Source organism: Primulina tabacum, chromosome 3, assembly GCF_025594145.1.
Source record: "Primulina tabacum isolate GXHZ01 chromosome 3, ASM2559414v2, whole genome shotgun sequence".
In the NCBI taxonomy this organism is placed as follows: Eukaryota; Viridiplantae; Streptophyta; class Magnoliopsida; order Lamiales; family Gesneriaceae; genus Primulina; species Primulina tabacum.
The window spans coordinates 28,129,694-28,146,632 of record NC_134552.1 but is presented as its reverse complement, the minus strand read 5'-3'; the positions used below and the strand labels follow the sequence as shown (position 1 = coordinate 28,146,632).

At 37.7% G+C, this 16,939-nt stretch overlaps 1 protein-coding gene across 1 annotated transcript; it reads left to right on the top strand.

Annotated features, from left to right (window-relative positions):
• Window positions 1–12,197: 12,197 nt before the first annotated feature.
• LOC142538634 (uncharacterized) lies at window positions 12,198–16,654 on the top strand. The gene is made up of 6 exons (XM_075643948.1): window positions 12,198–13,920; window positions 14,086–14,179; window positions 14,554–14,621; window positions 14,742–14,807; window positions 15,156–15,452; window positions 15,795–16,654. Exons 1-6 carry the CDS (start codon window positions 12,198–12,200, stop codon window positions 16,652–16,654), a joined length of 3,108 nt encoding a protein of 1,035 aa, XP_075500063.1.
• The last annotated feature ends 285 nt before the right edge of the window (window positions 16,655–16,939 follow it).

Genomic DNA, 16,939 nt, shown 5'->3' with positions numbered 1-16,939 from the left:
AGTTCACAACAACCAGATTTGGCTGAGGAGTTTAAGCTATCCATTGAAGCTGCTCAAAAGCTGAAGATTGAAGATCTTGTCTTTGAAAAGACAATGTCAACCTGGACAAAAATCCAGGAGCTGCAATCCTCCCGAGAGGAAGAACTCGTTGTCACTAGAGAGTGAGTGGCAACTGAAACTAAATATATGTTGCGTCCTGACGTCACTGAGGCTTCAGACATCTTCGCAGATGAAGGTGTCTTTCACCTGATGCTTCTCAAGGAGCAGAAGATTTTGAAAAAAAATTGTTTTTTCCCATGAATTTACGAAGTATGCCACTGGCAGGTTATCCGCATGGATGACCTCATAGATAGATTCAATAGAGATTGAAATAAACAATGTAATAGCTAGTCGTTCTAATCAATAAAGGTTTATTTCAGTTAATGTTTGTCTATTCTTTATTGCTTTAATTACTTATGCATCCTAACTGATACTAACTGAGAAATAGTTAAAAACAACTGAATAACTACTAACTAACACCACTAGCTGACATAATAATGCGACTAATGTTAGGACAAATCAATTAAACCAAGAATGTTACGAAAGTAAGAAAACTTATTCTCGGGTAATGGTTTAGTGAAGATGTTAGTTGTTTGTTGTTCAGTTGAAATGTACTCCAACCTTATAGCTTTCTTTAGAGCATGGTCTATGATGAAGTGATGTCTGACATCAATGTGTTTGGTTTTGGAGTGAAGAACTGGATTGTATGTAATTGCAATCGTGCTTGTATTATCATTGAAGATTGGTGATTCTTCTACAATGACTCCATAATCCTTCAGTTGTTGCTGAATCAAGAGTAGTTGAGCAAACATCTTCCAGCAGCTAGATATTATGCTTCAGTTTTGGAAGTTTCTATGGATGCTTGATAGGATCAGTTAAAGGTGAAAGAGTGTTTAGAAGGGGGGAGCTGAATTAACACTAACAATTTTCACAACCTTTTCGACTGGTGAGTCAGTTTAGTGATAAACTGATACTCGGGAATCTTGTAAGTCAATATCGATCAGTTAACAATAAAAGTGCGGAAATAAATTGACTGATAGATAGAATAAAAACTGAAATAAAGAAGACACAAGTTTTTATGGATGTTCGGAGATTTCAAACACTCCTACGTCACCCCTTCTATCACAAGGATAGGATATTCACTAAAAGGCTTTGATCAATGTAGACAGTTGTACAGACCCACTTCAGTTTTTGACTTAACAATGCCAAACTGAAACTCTTAGTTATAAAACAATTTATAGTACTCAACTACACTGAAATAACTTAGCACAACTGATCTCTTCAAAAATAAGTATTATAACAATAATGGTTTTTGCTTGTAAACTCGAAGTATAGCCTTGAATGCTATGAATGTATACAATAAGAGTGAACAAAGATTTAAGCAGAGTAACGGTATATCAATTTGGTTGATTCAGATTCAGAGTTGAGATTCTGAGTGTTGTATATTTCTCATCTGCTCTTCTCTGCTATTTATAGGCTTTGCCTCCAACGGTAATATTAAATCCGATTTGAAACTTTCTATCTGTTGTTTCCCACGTCAACATTCTTCTGAAAATCGTACATTGCAACTTTTCTGACATGCGGCTATCCCACTACTTGTTGCAGTCAGCTTTTGTGTAGTTATTGGTTGAACGTCCTTTTCCTTGACTGATGATGTGTATAGCTGAAGGATCAGCTGATAAGCTTACAACTGATTGTAGTAATTGATCAGTTCCAACTGATCAGTCATTTGTCTGCGTAGTTCAGTTTGCTAGCAGTAACTGATCAGTCATTTATCTTCGAGTAACTGCGCACTAATATTCAGTTATGAACAACTGATAGTTTGCATATTTTAGATCAGTTTCTTTCAGTCTTCTTGATCAATTAGTTCAATCTATTAAACGCTCATTTTGTCAAACTTTCGAATTTCAGTTTCCAACAATTTCCCCCTTTTTGGTTTTCGACAAAACTTAGAAAATAAGAACTGATCAACTGAACTCATTGTAGATAAAATAATCTTTTATTGACAACTCTTTCAATGTACAGATTCGTACAAAGAATGAAAGAATAAAAGAATATTAAGAATCTTCTAACTGACTAAAATAATCTTCAAAATCTGCCAAATAATCTTCTATTTCTTCTTGATCAACTTTGTAGATTGCTCAAGCTGATCTTCTTTTCCTTCTTCTTCCCCCTTTTTGTCAAACCCATCAACTTTTTTGGGTAACATACAAACTTCCGAGGAGAGGGTTGATACTGCATTCAACAGGATTTCTTGCAGCAAATCCATTCTTTTAGAGACAGTGTTTTCCAAAAAATCAAGACGTCTTGTAACCAAGGCTTGAGTTTGGAAGTGAGCTTCAGCTAACGCTCTGTCTTTTCGAAGTTCTTCCATTTGGAAAAATAATGATGTTACATCCTTTTGGATTTGCTGTAGTTTTCCCATGGTATTCTCCTTTATAGAGTCGAACCTCATAGTGTGTAAATATTGAGTTGACTTGATGTCTGAAATGGAAGTCATTACACCGACAAGGTTGGTCTGAATAGCCTTAATTTCTTCAAACAAATATTCAGTTTCTATTGAGATACCAGGAGACATGGCCTCAGAAGCTTCTGGTTCTCTTGATTGAAGATCACCATCGCTCTGTCAGTTGTTCTAGTTTCAAGATTGACCATTTCTGAAGTATCCTCTGGTATAGCTTCCTGTTGAAGCTGTCGAGAAGAAAAGAGATTCGGAACAACAGTGGAACTAGAAGGCTCTGAAGCTAGTTGATCAGCTGAAATAGTAGCTGGTTCTTCAGTTGGTTGCTCAGCTGATTCAGAAAAAAGTTCTTCAGTTTGTTGCTCAGCTGAAACTGTGGTTGGCTGTTTAGCTGGCACCTCTTCAGTTAATGTTTTTTCAGTTATGGCAAATGACTGTACTGCCTCTTCAGTTCCTGTAAAAACTGTCTGTTAAGTCGTGGCAGTCGACTGAACTGGCTCTTCAGTCTGTTGAAAAATAGCTTGTGAGACTGGCTCATCAAATTCGTATAGTTCTACAACTGCTTCTGTAGTAGTTTGTTGAATATCAGAGGCAACTGATTTAATAACTTCGTCAATGTTTTCCAATGACAATTCAGCATCAGTATAAAGCTGAAGTCCTACAGTTGAGGATTGAGGAGCAGTAGTTGACGGTTGTGCATCCTTTGAAGAAGGAGCAGTTACTTGCTCAGAAGATTCAGCAACTGGTTCCTGGGATGGCTTTTGCGTTTGAACTGATTGTTCAGCTAGTTCGTCTGATGAAAGATCTTGGGAATCTGCTGGATTGGTCAGTTCTTGATCTAGTTCCCAATGCTTAATCTCCATCTGCAGTGAAATAAGATCCGAATCCAGCTGATCATGAATTGCTTTATCATTAAAGGTAGTTGGACTGGTAGGATCATAGTTTTGGCGTAACTGAACAACCATTTGTCTTAACTTCTTTGCTCGTACTTGATCAAAGAAGTACTTCTTCCTCTGCAAAGCTTGAACCATTGAAGCTGCTTTGACCATTTTTAGAACTATGGTTTCCAGGTCAATAAACTTCTTCAAAACTGATTTCTTTTGCAATTTCCTGGCAAACACTTCAGTCCTAAACCTTACCCATTCATCATAAGATTTAAGCTTAGTCTCAGAAAATTCATTGACATCTTTCGAGATGAGGTCAATATGGGTTTGGATTGTGTGTGGGTCTGGGCTCTTCTGTCATCTTTTCTTTGCCCTTTGAGTCAGTCAGGACATGAGGAATATTTAGTCCTGATCTGGTTTCATCAATCATTTCTATAATCACTATCCCTTTAGATCTGTCAAATGGCAATGAAGTTGGGCCAGAGATAGTGATTAGTGGAGCTTTATCTCAAGTAGGTTTCTTATTATCACCGGATTCGATGATAGTCTTCTTGAGAGAAGCAACATGTTGAGGTAACTATTCTTCAGTTAAAGCTGTAACTGATACTGCCCTCAACAGAGTAGCTTGGATTGGCTGTTCTGCTCTAGATAGTAACAGCCTCTCAATTGGGATGGTGCCCACAGCAATTGCTGTTTTTGTCTTCAGAGTTCTGGGCTTCTTGGCTGAAATGACCTAGATTTTTTTTTTCAAATTTTTAAACGATAAATTCTAAATTACTAAATAAATTAATTTAACAATTTAAATCTCAAATACATAAAACAAAATCCTAAATCATCACCTAACCAAAACTTCCTAAATTGACTTTAAAAAGATCAACTAACAATAAATAAATCATAAAAATATCTCTAATAAAAATCATGAACATAAATATTTAAATCATAAATCTAATAAGCTAGTGCAGAAACATAAAGGCCCTCGGGTGTGTACTGCTGCACTCGATCGACTCAATCGTCACCGCCTCCAAAAATCATCAAATCCTGCATCATACAAACCTAGTGAGTCTAAAAACTCAACACGTTCTAAACATGGATAGCAAATAATACATATACATTCACATGCATTTAAAAATCATATTTTTATTTAAAATAATCTTTTGAACATAAATAAACCATTAAAAATTATTTAAGTATAATTAAATCATAAATAGTAAAATCATTTTAAAATAACTTTAAACATAAATAAATCATTCTAAAAATAGCTTCAATCATCATCATAAATCATATATCACAAAAATCATTTTTATCATAAACTTTCAATCATATATCATTTTGGGTGAAGTTTGATCCTTGAAAGTGACTAGCCTTTATCCTTTGGTCGACTGCAGTCTTAGCTCCACATGGCCCATAGGGGTGTGCACTAGGCTCCACCATGGAAATACGATCATTGGGATTCCCTTGGGGGCCTTTTCCCATATATGGGTTCTCTCGGGGGCCTTTTCCCAAACATGGGTTCCCTCTGGGCCTTTTCCCGTAAATGGGTTCCCTCTGTGGCCTTTTCCCCTCACGTTATCCCCACAAAATCATATATCATAAATAATATCTTTTGTCACAGTCAATTAACATCCCTCAAAATATTTTTTCATTTCTTTTAAAATCATAAAATACGGCAGCTTTCCAAAAATAGCATTTTAAACAGTATAAATTGCACAGCTTTAACATAAATCATAAAAATACATATTATGATCAAAATCATCATTTTAAATCATATAATATCATTAAACATGCGTTATGATCCTTCGGGACGCTGCCAAGCGTTTTCGTATTTTCCAAAGTCTAAAAAGACCGTTTTGCCCCTGGACGTAAAAATTCTCAAATTTATCTTTTTCTCACTTTTAATGACATGGGATTATTCTAAATAATTATTTAAGCTTACATAAATTTTCTCATATTTTTATTTTGCTTAAATCGATAAATTAATCTTTAAATAAGACATTAACGCGTTTTAATCCCGAATTAAATCAAACCTTAATATAAAATTCCCAAATTAAAAATTTAAACTTTTATTAATTATTTAAGCTTAAACCTAATTTTTCATAATTTTATAAAACTTAAAACTAGGCGTTTCAATTAATTCGTTAATTAACATTTCGTGCGGCGATTAAATCTCGTAAATTCCAAAACTCATTATTTTGATCCCAAATTTTAAACATAACATTTTTAGTATTTATTCTACCCTTAGGAGACATGAACCGCACCCGTGGACCCATGGTTCTATTTTTGTTATTAAATTCGAAATATTGACCCATTATCGAACCACCCGAGCCATCTCTAAATTTACTAGAGCCACACCCGAGCCGCCTCAAGCCAAACCCTAGCCAACACACCTAGGCACCCTCCGGACCAACCCTGACCCAAAGGACAAGCCCCTAAGTCGCTCAAACTCTCCTGGACAGAAGCATTAAATTCTGCATGTGTGTGTGTATGAGTTTCCTTGGTGCAATAGGACTCCTATCTAGTCTAGGCCATTTCCAGCCGAGCCACCACCGAGCCCACACAACCCTGACCACCCTTGGACAACGCTCAGCCCCTACCAAGCCAAGCCCAGCCTCTTAAACTCACGCACGAACCACCCAAAGTTAACAGAAGCTGCACAAGGTTGCCACTCACGCTACAAGACTCCTAGCCACCCTAGGACTCCTCTAGCCACTTAACCAGCGATCACCTCGGACCCTCACCGACCCTGGACCATGCCCAGACCCCGCCTAAGCCTAGTCCAGCCCCTGAACCCAAGCAACGAACCCCTTGAATCAGGAAAAAGCTGTGCGCCTCCCCCTCCCTTCCTTACGCGGCTGCTGTCAACTTCATGTGGAGGCTACTACCCGGGCCACCACCGAGCCCAGCCCTTCCTAACCCTCCTTGGACCATCCTTGGCCACCGTCTAGACCACCTAGCCCAGCCCCTTAGCGAGCCACTACCCTGAAATTATCGGCCACCAGAAATACTCTTCGAGAAGAGCCCCAACCAGCGTGGACTCCTTCCCCAGCCCCAAGCTCGAACCCTAGCCGCCCTAGGACCCTACCTAGCCTTCGAACCTGACCCTGGCCAAGCCCCCAACCAGCCCTGGCCAGCCCCCAAGCCTCATGCAAAAGGAACGAACCACTAGAACCCCAACAAGCATACAAACACTTATTCAAAAAAAAACTCTCGGCCCAATCTCTGATATTTAGCCGACAATTCCAGCCTTGTTTTCTCTATTATTATGTCATGTTTTGGCTATAAATCCTTCATATTTTATCATGTATTGGCAGCGTGTCCATTGGATTCAAAAGTCGTTTTCAAAACAAGCGTAAAATCGTGAAACTTTGAAAATACGCAACTTACCGTAAAATAATCGAACCCACATATTTTTCATGCATAAACAATTAAATCAAGCATATTATGATTTGTATGGTGTTTAAAAGAGTTTAGGAACGTGCCTTTGCATTTATAACGCTCGAATATAAGATATTCGGCGAGGGTGCGACGTTGGACGACCGGACAACGAAGAACACAGGCTTTTTCTTTCCTCCTATTTTTCAAAAATCTGAAGTTTGTGTGTGTGTGTTTCACGGCTGCTAGGGTGTGAATTTGTGGTGATTCCAAAGCCTAGTGACTTATTTGTAAATAAATTAACATGCTAATGAGCTTTGTTTTGGGCTTGCAAGTTTAAAGGTCATTGGGCCTTCTTTAAATAATTAAATTGGGCCCAATAACACTTAATTAATTAAAACATAAAAGTTTATAAAATTAGTTTCTCAAAAATAATATTTTTGATCATTTTAAAACTCTTTGTTTGCCCAAAACCGGCTTCTCGGGAAAAATCGAGCTCGACTCGTAAAATAATTCGAACTCCAACATTTTTAGGAAAATTAAATCATTTTTAAATCATATTAGGAAGCCTTGCCATTATTTAAATAAAAATACATATTATTGTCTTGGTCGTCACCGGTCTCCTTTTCCCTGCCTATTATCGAATATTCGGGTAAAATCCTTAATTTCATGTAAACATGTCATATAATCATTTAATCATGCAATTATACATTTAATCATATAATAAACATCATGCTAACATTTAAAATCAATTAAATAAAACAATTAAGCAATTAAAATAATTTTGCATGCATGTGGTTTACGTAGGTTGATTTTTTTTTTCGGACGTTACATTGGCGATCTTAGGAGAATGAGTCTTTTCAGAACCAGTTTCACTGACAATCAGTTTTCATTTGATTGTCTTCTTCTGATCTATCTTCTTGGCTTTTTTCACTGGTTGTGAGCCTCCTTCGTCCCAATCTCCTTTTTCACCTTAATAAATTTTTCAGGCGAAATGTCCAGCCTGAGCTTCGGCAGCTGAACACTCTTGTCATTGAATATCTTGAATTTGGATGACCTCTCAGAGAAGTCACCCACTAAGCCCTTGCTTTTCAGCAGATAGCTGAGCGGCACAGCAAATCCGTTTCATTGTTTTGAAGACTGAAACATGTTTTTAAGAAGGGTGAAGATGATACATTTCCAATTCAGTCTTTTCCCAGCCATGATAGCAGTCATGACTTGATATTTCTCTAGAGTGAGAGCCGCAAAGGATCCAGCTTTGGCAAGTAGCCCTTTGGCTCCGCCAGCAACTGGATTTTTGGCTTCAGTTCCTTTTTGGGATCGGAAACTTTGATTTTCCGTCCATCAGCTGATAGGAGAGTTTGCATCTCCTCTACATCAGAAGTTTTCACATCATAGATATTGGCCAGACCATCAGTTGGTAGTTGAAAGAAGTTGTTGAAGGAGTCTTCTTCTACTATCATCAACTGATTGTCGACGTTGATAGAGAAGTTGCCATCAGCGGAAATTAATAGATTTGCATAGAGATCTTGAATCTCTTTTGGATAGATTTCTTGGGAAGAAAGTCCCAGAAATGTCTTGAGTCCAACAGTCTCTAGTTTGAGAAACATATTCTTTATGTCCTCGTCCTAGACAATAATTTGATAGCCATTGGATTCAACATGCATGCCGGAACTTGATTTGTCATTTATGGGGGATTGGTTTTCTGCGAGGGAGAAAGTTTTGTGTATTGATTTGCTCTGTAAACTGAAATGCGCGTAAAAGAAAACTGAAGTGAGGCGGGGATAAGTACATATGTATTTGACTGTTCAAATTTATGGACACGTGTCAGTCCAAAAAAAATTGAATAAAATCGAGTGTGCGTGTGATGAAAACACGTGTAAAATTTAAATTGACTGTGAGGGGCCACGTTTTGAAACACTATTCATTGAAAGACATGGATTAAATGCGTAATTATTAGTCACATCACTTATTATGGAATATTTATCGATTTTTTAGTTAACTTATTGGAGAAGATCAGTTAGGTCAGCAACTGAGTGATCAATTGTAAGCTGAGTCATTTCAGTTGAAGACCAACTGACTATTGTCTTCTCAGTTAAATTTTTATATTCGATATTCCCCCTCAATAAATGCATATCAATAAAAGAAAGGGTAAGAGAAGCTTAGTCTGAATTAGTTGAAGGCTTTTAGTTGACTAGTGTCTCTTCGTCTTCTTCTATTTCTTCAATAATATTCTGTCTATAAATAAGAGCAAAGTCATTAGATAATAATAGTTAAACACAAATGTATAGAGCAAGCAGTTTCAACAACCCTCCTTCTCTGGTTGCACTTCGTCGTCTGGAAAGACAGAAGGAAGCTATGGAGAGTTATGTCCTTGAGAAAGTCATGTCCACTTGGACTAAAGTTCAAGACCTCCAAGCTATGCATCGAGATGGGTTTGTTGCTACTGATAAACAGAGGGCAACCGAGATAAAGTATAAGAAACGCATTAATGTGATCCACACTTCAGATCTTGCTATTGATGAAGGTCTGTTGGAGTTGATGCTGATGCAAGAGCAGAGAGCACTGAGAAAATTATCTTCTCGGAAGACTACATAAGAATTTCCTGTAAAGCATTGTCTAGTTGGATGTTCTCTTGGCTAGATGTCATAGAAAGAGAACTGAATCGTGTAATATGTGAAAGATTTTATCATAAAATGGTTGTTTCGATTCATGGTTCTTTCCTTATCTGCATATGAACTGATATCAGTTGATAAAAAATTAACTAACTGATGATGGCTATCTGAATAGTTAATAACTGATATTTGACTAACTGAATAAAAATTAACAACAACTGACATGACAACAATATCATTGATATAATTAAGGCAAATCAACTAAACCAAGAATATTGCGAAAATGAGAAAAATTAGTCTCTGGTAGAGGTTTGGTGAAGATGTCAGTTGCTTGTTGTTCAGCTGATATGTATTCCAGCCTTATTGCTTTCTTCATAGCATGATCTATGATGAAGTGATTCCTGACATCGATATGCTTGGTCCTAGAGTGAAGAACTGGATTGTATGTAATTGCAACCGTGCCTGTATTATCACAAAATATTTGTGATTCTTTAGCAATGACTTCATAGTCCTTCAGTTGTTGCTGAATCCAGATCAGTTGTGCACAGCAGCTTCCAACAGAAAGGTATTATTATAATATCCCGACCTTTTTGTCATGTTATAGTTTATAGTGTTATTTATGATTTATGGTGATAAGATATGGTTTTAAATATTTTAATGGTTATGGTGGAAATGATTATTGGTTACGGTTATGGATATTGTGATGGTTGTAAATATGTTTATTGGAATGATTGTTATATGGTCATTGTTAATGGTTATTGTTTTGGAATCATGTTCATAGTTGGTGATGATTATGGAAGTGGATGGGTAGAATAGAAAGTTGATCTTAAGCCAAATAGGAAATTGAAGCGCAGAAACGGTATGAAAAATGTGGCAGTAGTTGTGGTTTTTAGCATAGTGTTTTGTATATTGATCCAATTGATATTAGGCCACTTTCATTGGAAAGATAAGATATAAGGCTATAATTTTCATGTTTTGAGTTTTGTTCAAATCATTAGAAGAGACGAGCCAAAAGTTGCCCGAAGTGTGTCATGTGTATCGTTGCTTCTGTATTGACACATGTTGGGAGATTGAGCATAACTTTTTACTCAGACCTTCAAATGATATGAGGCTAATTGGAGATGCAAGCCAAGACATAGAGCTACAACTTTCTTGTTTACCACTTTTCCAGATTATGAAGGGAAGAGTCGTTTCGGAAGCAATCTTTGTTGGAGCTGTGCGCAGAGCACTGTTGTGGAGTGCAGGTGGCAGCGCCCAGGGCCGTAACCCTGGCGCCTAGGCGCTTCCAAGCAGCGCCGCGGCGCTCCCAGCGCCGTAAAGGAGGCACCGCAACGCCAATTAGTGGCGCCGCGGCGCTAGACATGCGAAATTGTTTTTTTAAAAACACGTTTTTAAGGGATTGAAGGCTTATAACATGATTCTAGAGGCTTCTACTTCATTCTAACCTTCTCCCTTTTCCTTAAAATCGATTCATGCCATTTTCTTTCTAGTTTTCTCTCCTTCAATCTCTACACCAAGTGCAAAGATTTTAGTTGTATTCTTAGTGATTTCTACCTATTCCTTCAAGTTACCAGGTAAGGGTTCTATTATTTTGGAGTTAAGTAGGGTTTGCATGATTGAAGGGTGTTGATGAATTTCTTAGAGTAATGTTGATGATTTTTGGTTATTATTGTGTTGATGTTTGTAGGAATCATTCAAGTTTATCATAGCCACCATATTGTTGGATTGGTTGTAAGTAGAAGCTTTTCCTTCTAATGCTCCCATGATATATATGTATATAAGCCATGTTTATTGATGTCTAACTCCTTCCATTGTTAGATTATTGATGTATGTATTGTTATTTGTTCATTGAGCCAAGAATATCATTGAATCCATTGATAAGGAGCTAGTACTCTATTGTTGCTTACCAAGTGTTTGCTAAAATGTCCCAATGAAGTTTCCGATGATTAAAGCCAAGGAATGATAGTAATTCATGCATGTCATTGGCCAATCACATGATTATGAGTATCTCTCACAATTTTGATATATTTATATATCAAAGAGATACTATCCACAGGTCATAGGTCACAGGTCACAGAACTATCATTTCATTTTCTTTAATTCATGCCATGAAATACCATCTATATTGATTTGCTACCTATTGTTCATTTAAGATGGTATTATTCATTGTTCATTGCTATTGATTTATCGTCCATTGCCATTGCTTCATTGTTTATTGCCATTGCGATATCTATATTTCAAACCAACCACATGTATATGTACTTGTTACGTATAGCTTTCTGCTTACTGAGTTTTATCTCATTCCAGTTAATATCATGTGATGTAGGTGACAAAAAGAATTGAAGCGGATCGTCCAATGGGAAGAAGTCATATAAAAGTCAATGGGAAAGACTTTTGATCATGTCACTTTTATTCTATTTTGGGTGAACATGAGAAGTTTAAATATTGTCATATTTTGTAAAATTAATTATGGGGTAAAACTTATGTTAGTTTGTGGATTTCTTTCGGGATACTACAAAAGTTAATGTTTATGTTAAATCATTTTTGAAAATGCTTTTGATGTAAATGGTTTATTGTTCTTTCCCGTGTAATTTTAAATGCTTCCGCGTATGTTTTTGTTTTTAAATTTCAATGTCATGAGAGGGGGTTGTTACAATTGGTATCAGAGCGAAAGTTCTTCGGACCATATATGACTTCTTCTACCTAGGACAATCCGGTATGTTTTCGATCCTGCATCTATTGATTTTAACATTGAGAGTTGATTCCATTTCATTGCCATTGATGTATCCTTTCTTCCTATCTATGTTAAAGTGAGCAATTGTGTAGGATATGCCTCCCAAGAGAAAGAATATTGAAGGGGATGATAGGACCCCCGATAAGACTGCAAAAGTGGTAGATGAATTCAGTAAGTTATCGAAGGAGCAAGCAAAGGTCCATGGCGAACAAATTCAACAGTTATTGAGCATGCAAACTACGACCCAGGGTCGTGGCCAAGGAAGAGGTCAAGGCAGAACGGAAAATTCTGTTGAAGGTGCTTATGATCGTTTCAGACGTATGAACCCTCCTGATTTTATTGGAGGCCCTGATCCCTTAGTGGCTCTTGAATGGATCAAATCGTTGGAAGCCATATTCGAATATTTGAAGTTCACTGACCAAGAAAAGGTAAGTTGTGCTGTGTTTATGTTGGTCAAAGCTGCTCGTATCTGGTGGGAAGCCACCAAGGTGACAGTTAATGTTCAAGAATTAAAGTGGAACGAGTTTAAAGATTTATTCTACGCCAAATATTTCTCGAGCGAAGTAAAAGCCAAGAAGGTGAAGGAATTCCTGGAATTGAGACAGGATGCTTTGTCTGTTACTGAATATACGTTGAAGTTTGAGGAAGGATGTGTTTTTGTTCCTTTTATTGCTGAGAACGATAAGGATAAAGGAGAACATTTCCTTCGGGGTTTGAAACCAGAGATTCGAAGAGATGTTCATATGTCCAAGGTGGTCACATATCAAGATATCGTGGAGAGAGCCTTGCTAGCTGAGCATGATGAGCAAGAGATAGAGAAAGAGAGGCAATTAAGAAGACAAACTTTCCAAGCTAGAGGACAAGGTACAAGTGCAAATGTTCGTGGTGGCCACAAAGGTAAGGGTAAGATAGAGCAGCGCTCTAAACCTCCTGTACCTTTTTCTGATACTGAACGACAGGCATGTTTTAAGTGTGGAAAGCCACACAAGGGTGAGTGTTTGGTGGGTAGTGGACGATGTTTTAGATGCAAGGAGATGGGGCGCACGGCATTGAAATGTCCTCTCTCCTCAGGCAAAGGAAAAGTCCAAGGCAGAATTTTTGCTATGACGAAGGAAAGTGTTAATCCTGATTCTTCGGTGGTATCAGGTAATATTTTAGTCTACGGAAAAGAAGCAATTACATTGATTGACACTGGTGCAATCCATTCTTTTATGTCTGAAATGTTTATGCATTCTATATCTGTTGAACCTACTGTTATGCCATTACACTTCAATATTGTGTTGCCCTCTGGGGATGAAATTTGTGCCACTAATATTATCAAGGCATGTCCCGTACAAGTGGGTAATAGATTACTGTTTGATGATTTTATTGTTATTCTGATGGTTGTATTTGATGTTATTTTGGGGATGGATTGGTTATCTGCTTATCGTGCGGTCATTGATTGTGTGGGTAAGACGGTGAAGTTTTTGGTCGATGACTACGATAGTGATGTGTTTGTTGGTCTAGGCTTTTCGATTGGTATTCCTATTATTTCTTGCCTTCAAGCTAATAAGTTGTTGCACAAAGGTTGTATGGGTTTCCTAGCTTCAGTGGTTGATGTGCGAAAGGAAAGTAATTTTCAATTACAGGATATTGATGTGGTTCAGGATTATCCTGACGTGTTTGCTGATGATGTGCCTGGATTACCACCTGATCGAGAGGTGGAGTTTGTTATTGATTTAATTCCAAGTACAGCTCCAATTTCCAAGGCTCCATACAGAATGGCTCCTACTGAAATGAAAGAATTGAAGACTCAATTTCAGGAGCTATTAGATAAAGGTTTTATCCGACCTAGTTCCTCACCATGGGGAGCTTCAGTTTTGTTCGTAAAGAAGAAAGATGGATCATTGCGATTATGTATTGACTACCGAGAACTCAACAAGGTAACCGTGAAGAACATATATTCTTTGCCACGTATTGATGATCTCTTTGATCAATTGCAAGGAGCAGCAATATTTTCAAAGATTGACCTTCGGTCCGGTTACCATCAACTGAAAGTGAAAAAGGAGGACATACCAAAGACTGCGTTTAGAACGAGGTATGGCCATTATGAATTTTTGGTGATGTCGTTTGGGCTAACCAATGCTCCGTCAGTTTTTATGGATTTGATGAATCGTATCTTTAAGCCGTATTTGGATACTTTTGTCATTGTTTTCATTGATGACATCTTGATCTACTCAAAGACACGAGAACTTCATCGTGAGCATTTAAGGATTGTGTTGCAGCTGTTGAGGGATAAGCAATTGTATGCCAAGTTAAAGAAATGTGAGTTTTGGTTGGAGCAGGTGGCATTTTTGGGCCACATCATTTCGAAAGAAGGAATATCTGTTGATCCATCCAAAGTTGAGTCCATAAAGCAATGGTCCATTCCAAAGACAGTTTCAGAGGTAAATAGTTTTCCTTGTTTGGCAGGATATTACAGACGTTTCATAGCAGACTTTTCGAAGATAGCTTTGCCATTAACGAGTTTGACAAGGAAGGCAACAAAGTTCGAATGGACCATTGAGTGTCAACGATCATTTCAAACATTGAAAGATAAGTTAACGCCTGCCCCTGTATTAGTACTTCCTTGTGGTACTCAATATTTTTTGTATATACAGATGCTTCAAAGCAGGGGTTAGGTGCAGTACTGATGCAGCGTGGAAAAGTGATAGCATATGCTTCTCGTCAGTTGAAGGAATACGAGAAAAATTATCCCACTCATGACTTGGAGTTGGCGGCAGTGGTTTTTGCTTTAAAGATTTGGCGACACTACCTTTATGGTGAGAAATGTGAAATATTTACAGATCACAAAAGTTTGAGTTATTTATTTTCGCAGAAGGAATTGAATATGCGGCAGCGGAGATGGTTGGAACTGGTAAAGGATTATGATTGCACCATTAGCTATCATCCTGGTAAAGCTAATGTGGTTGCTGATGCTTTGAGTCGCAAATCAAGTTCATTATTGGGTTCCATGATTTCTAAACCTTTGTTGTTTGATTTGCAAAGAAATGAGATCAATTTGGTATCTTCAGGTACAGTTGCTCGATTATCTGCACTAGTTCTCCACTCAACCTTATTTGATCGAATTTTGAAGGAACAACAGTTGGACACTCAGTTATTAGATTTGAAGAGAAAAAGTGATCTGACAGGAGTTTCAGAGTTTGGGTCGAATCGTGATGGGTTATTGACCTTTCGAGGTAGAATATGTGTTCCTATAGGTGATGACATTCGAAAAGATGTACTTCTTGAAGCTCATACAGCGCCATATTCTGTACATCCTGGTAGTACCAAGATGTATCAAGACCTTCGACGTCTTTACTGGTGGCCAGGTATGAAGAAAGATATCATGTTATTTGTTTCTGAATGTCTAACCTGTCAACAGGTTAAGATTGAGCACCAAAGACCGGTGGGATTGTTGCAATCTTTGCCTATACCGCAATGGAAGTGGGAGTACATAACTATGGATTTTGTTGTTGGGTTACCAAGGACGCAGAAAGGCTTCAATTCTATTTGGGTGATCGTGGATCGATTGACCAAGTCATCACATTTTCTTTCTGTCAAGATGACGTATTCTATGAATCAATATGCTGAGGCTTATATTCAGGAAATTGTGAAACTTCATGGAATACCGGTATCGATAGTTTCAGATCGTGATCCAAGGTTTACATCAGAATTTTGGAAGAGTTTGCATAGAGCCTTGGGAACGAAATTGGCTTTTAGTACCGCCTACCATCCTCAAAGCGACGGTCAATCAGAAAGGGTTATCCAAATTCTTGAAGATATGCTAAGGGCTTGTACGATTGATTTCCCGGGAAGTTGGGATTCCAAGTTGCCTTTGGTGGAGTTCACGTATAATAACAGCTACCAGTCTTCTATAGGCATGGCACCTTATGAAGCTTTATATGAAAGAAAATGCCGATCTCCTTTGTTTTGGGAAGAGGTAGGTGAAAGGAAGATGTTGGGCCCGGAGTTGGTTCAACAAACAGCAGATGTTGTGGCATTGATCCAAGAACGAATGAGGACCGCTCAGTCTCGACAGAAGAGTTATGCCGATGTTCGACGACAACCTTTAGCATTCGAGGTTGGTGATCATGTATTTATTAAGATAGCTTCTCTCAAGGGAGTTATGCGATTTGGCAAGAAAGGTAAGTTAAGTCCTCGATATATTGGGCCATTTGAAATTCTTGAGAAGATTGGAGACCGAGCCTATCGTCTTGCATTGCCACCGGACTTGGATCGAGTTCACAACGTATTTCATGTTTCTATGCTACGTAAGTACCTTTCTAATCCACCTCATGTCCTTCGGTATGATTCATTGGATCTTTTGCCTAACCTAAGCTATGAGGAAATGCCGGTTCAAATTCTTGATCGCAAAGTTAAAGTGTTGAGAAATAAAGAAATTGGCCTTGTCAAAGTTCTTTGGAGGAATCATGTTATTGAAGAGGCAACATGGGAACCGGAAGAGGAGATGAAACATCGTTATCCAACTTTATTCGACGGTAAGCAAATTTCGGGGACGAAATTTTTATAAGGAGGGGAGATTATAATATCCCGACCTTTCTGTCATGTTATAGTTTATAGTGTTATTTATGATTTATGGTGATAAGATATGGTTTTAAATATTTTAATGGTTATGGTGGAAATGATTATTGGTTATGGTTATGGATATTGTGATGGTTGTAAATATGTTTATTGGAATGATTGTTATATGGTCATTGTTTATGGTTATTGTTTTGGAATCATGTTCATAGTTGGTGATGATTATGGAAGTGGATGGGTAGAATAGAAAGTTGATCTTAAGCCAAATAGGAAATTG

Coding starts and splice junctions, on each gene's coding strand:
- LOC142538634 (XM_075643948.1), top strand. CDS start 12,198: ATGCCTCCCAAGAGAAAGAATATTGAAGGGGATGATAGGACCCCCGAT. Junction 13,921..14,085: donor TCAGGAGCTATTAGATAAAG/GTTTTATCCGAC, acceptor ATCAATTGCAAG/GAGCAGCAATATTTTCAAAG. Junction 14,180..14,553: donor AAGACTGCGTTTAGAACGAG/GTATGGCCATTA, acceptor CTTGTTTGGCAG/GATATTACAGACGTTTCATA.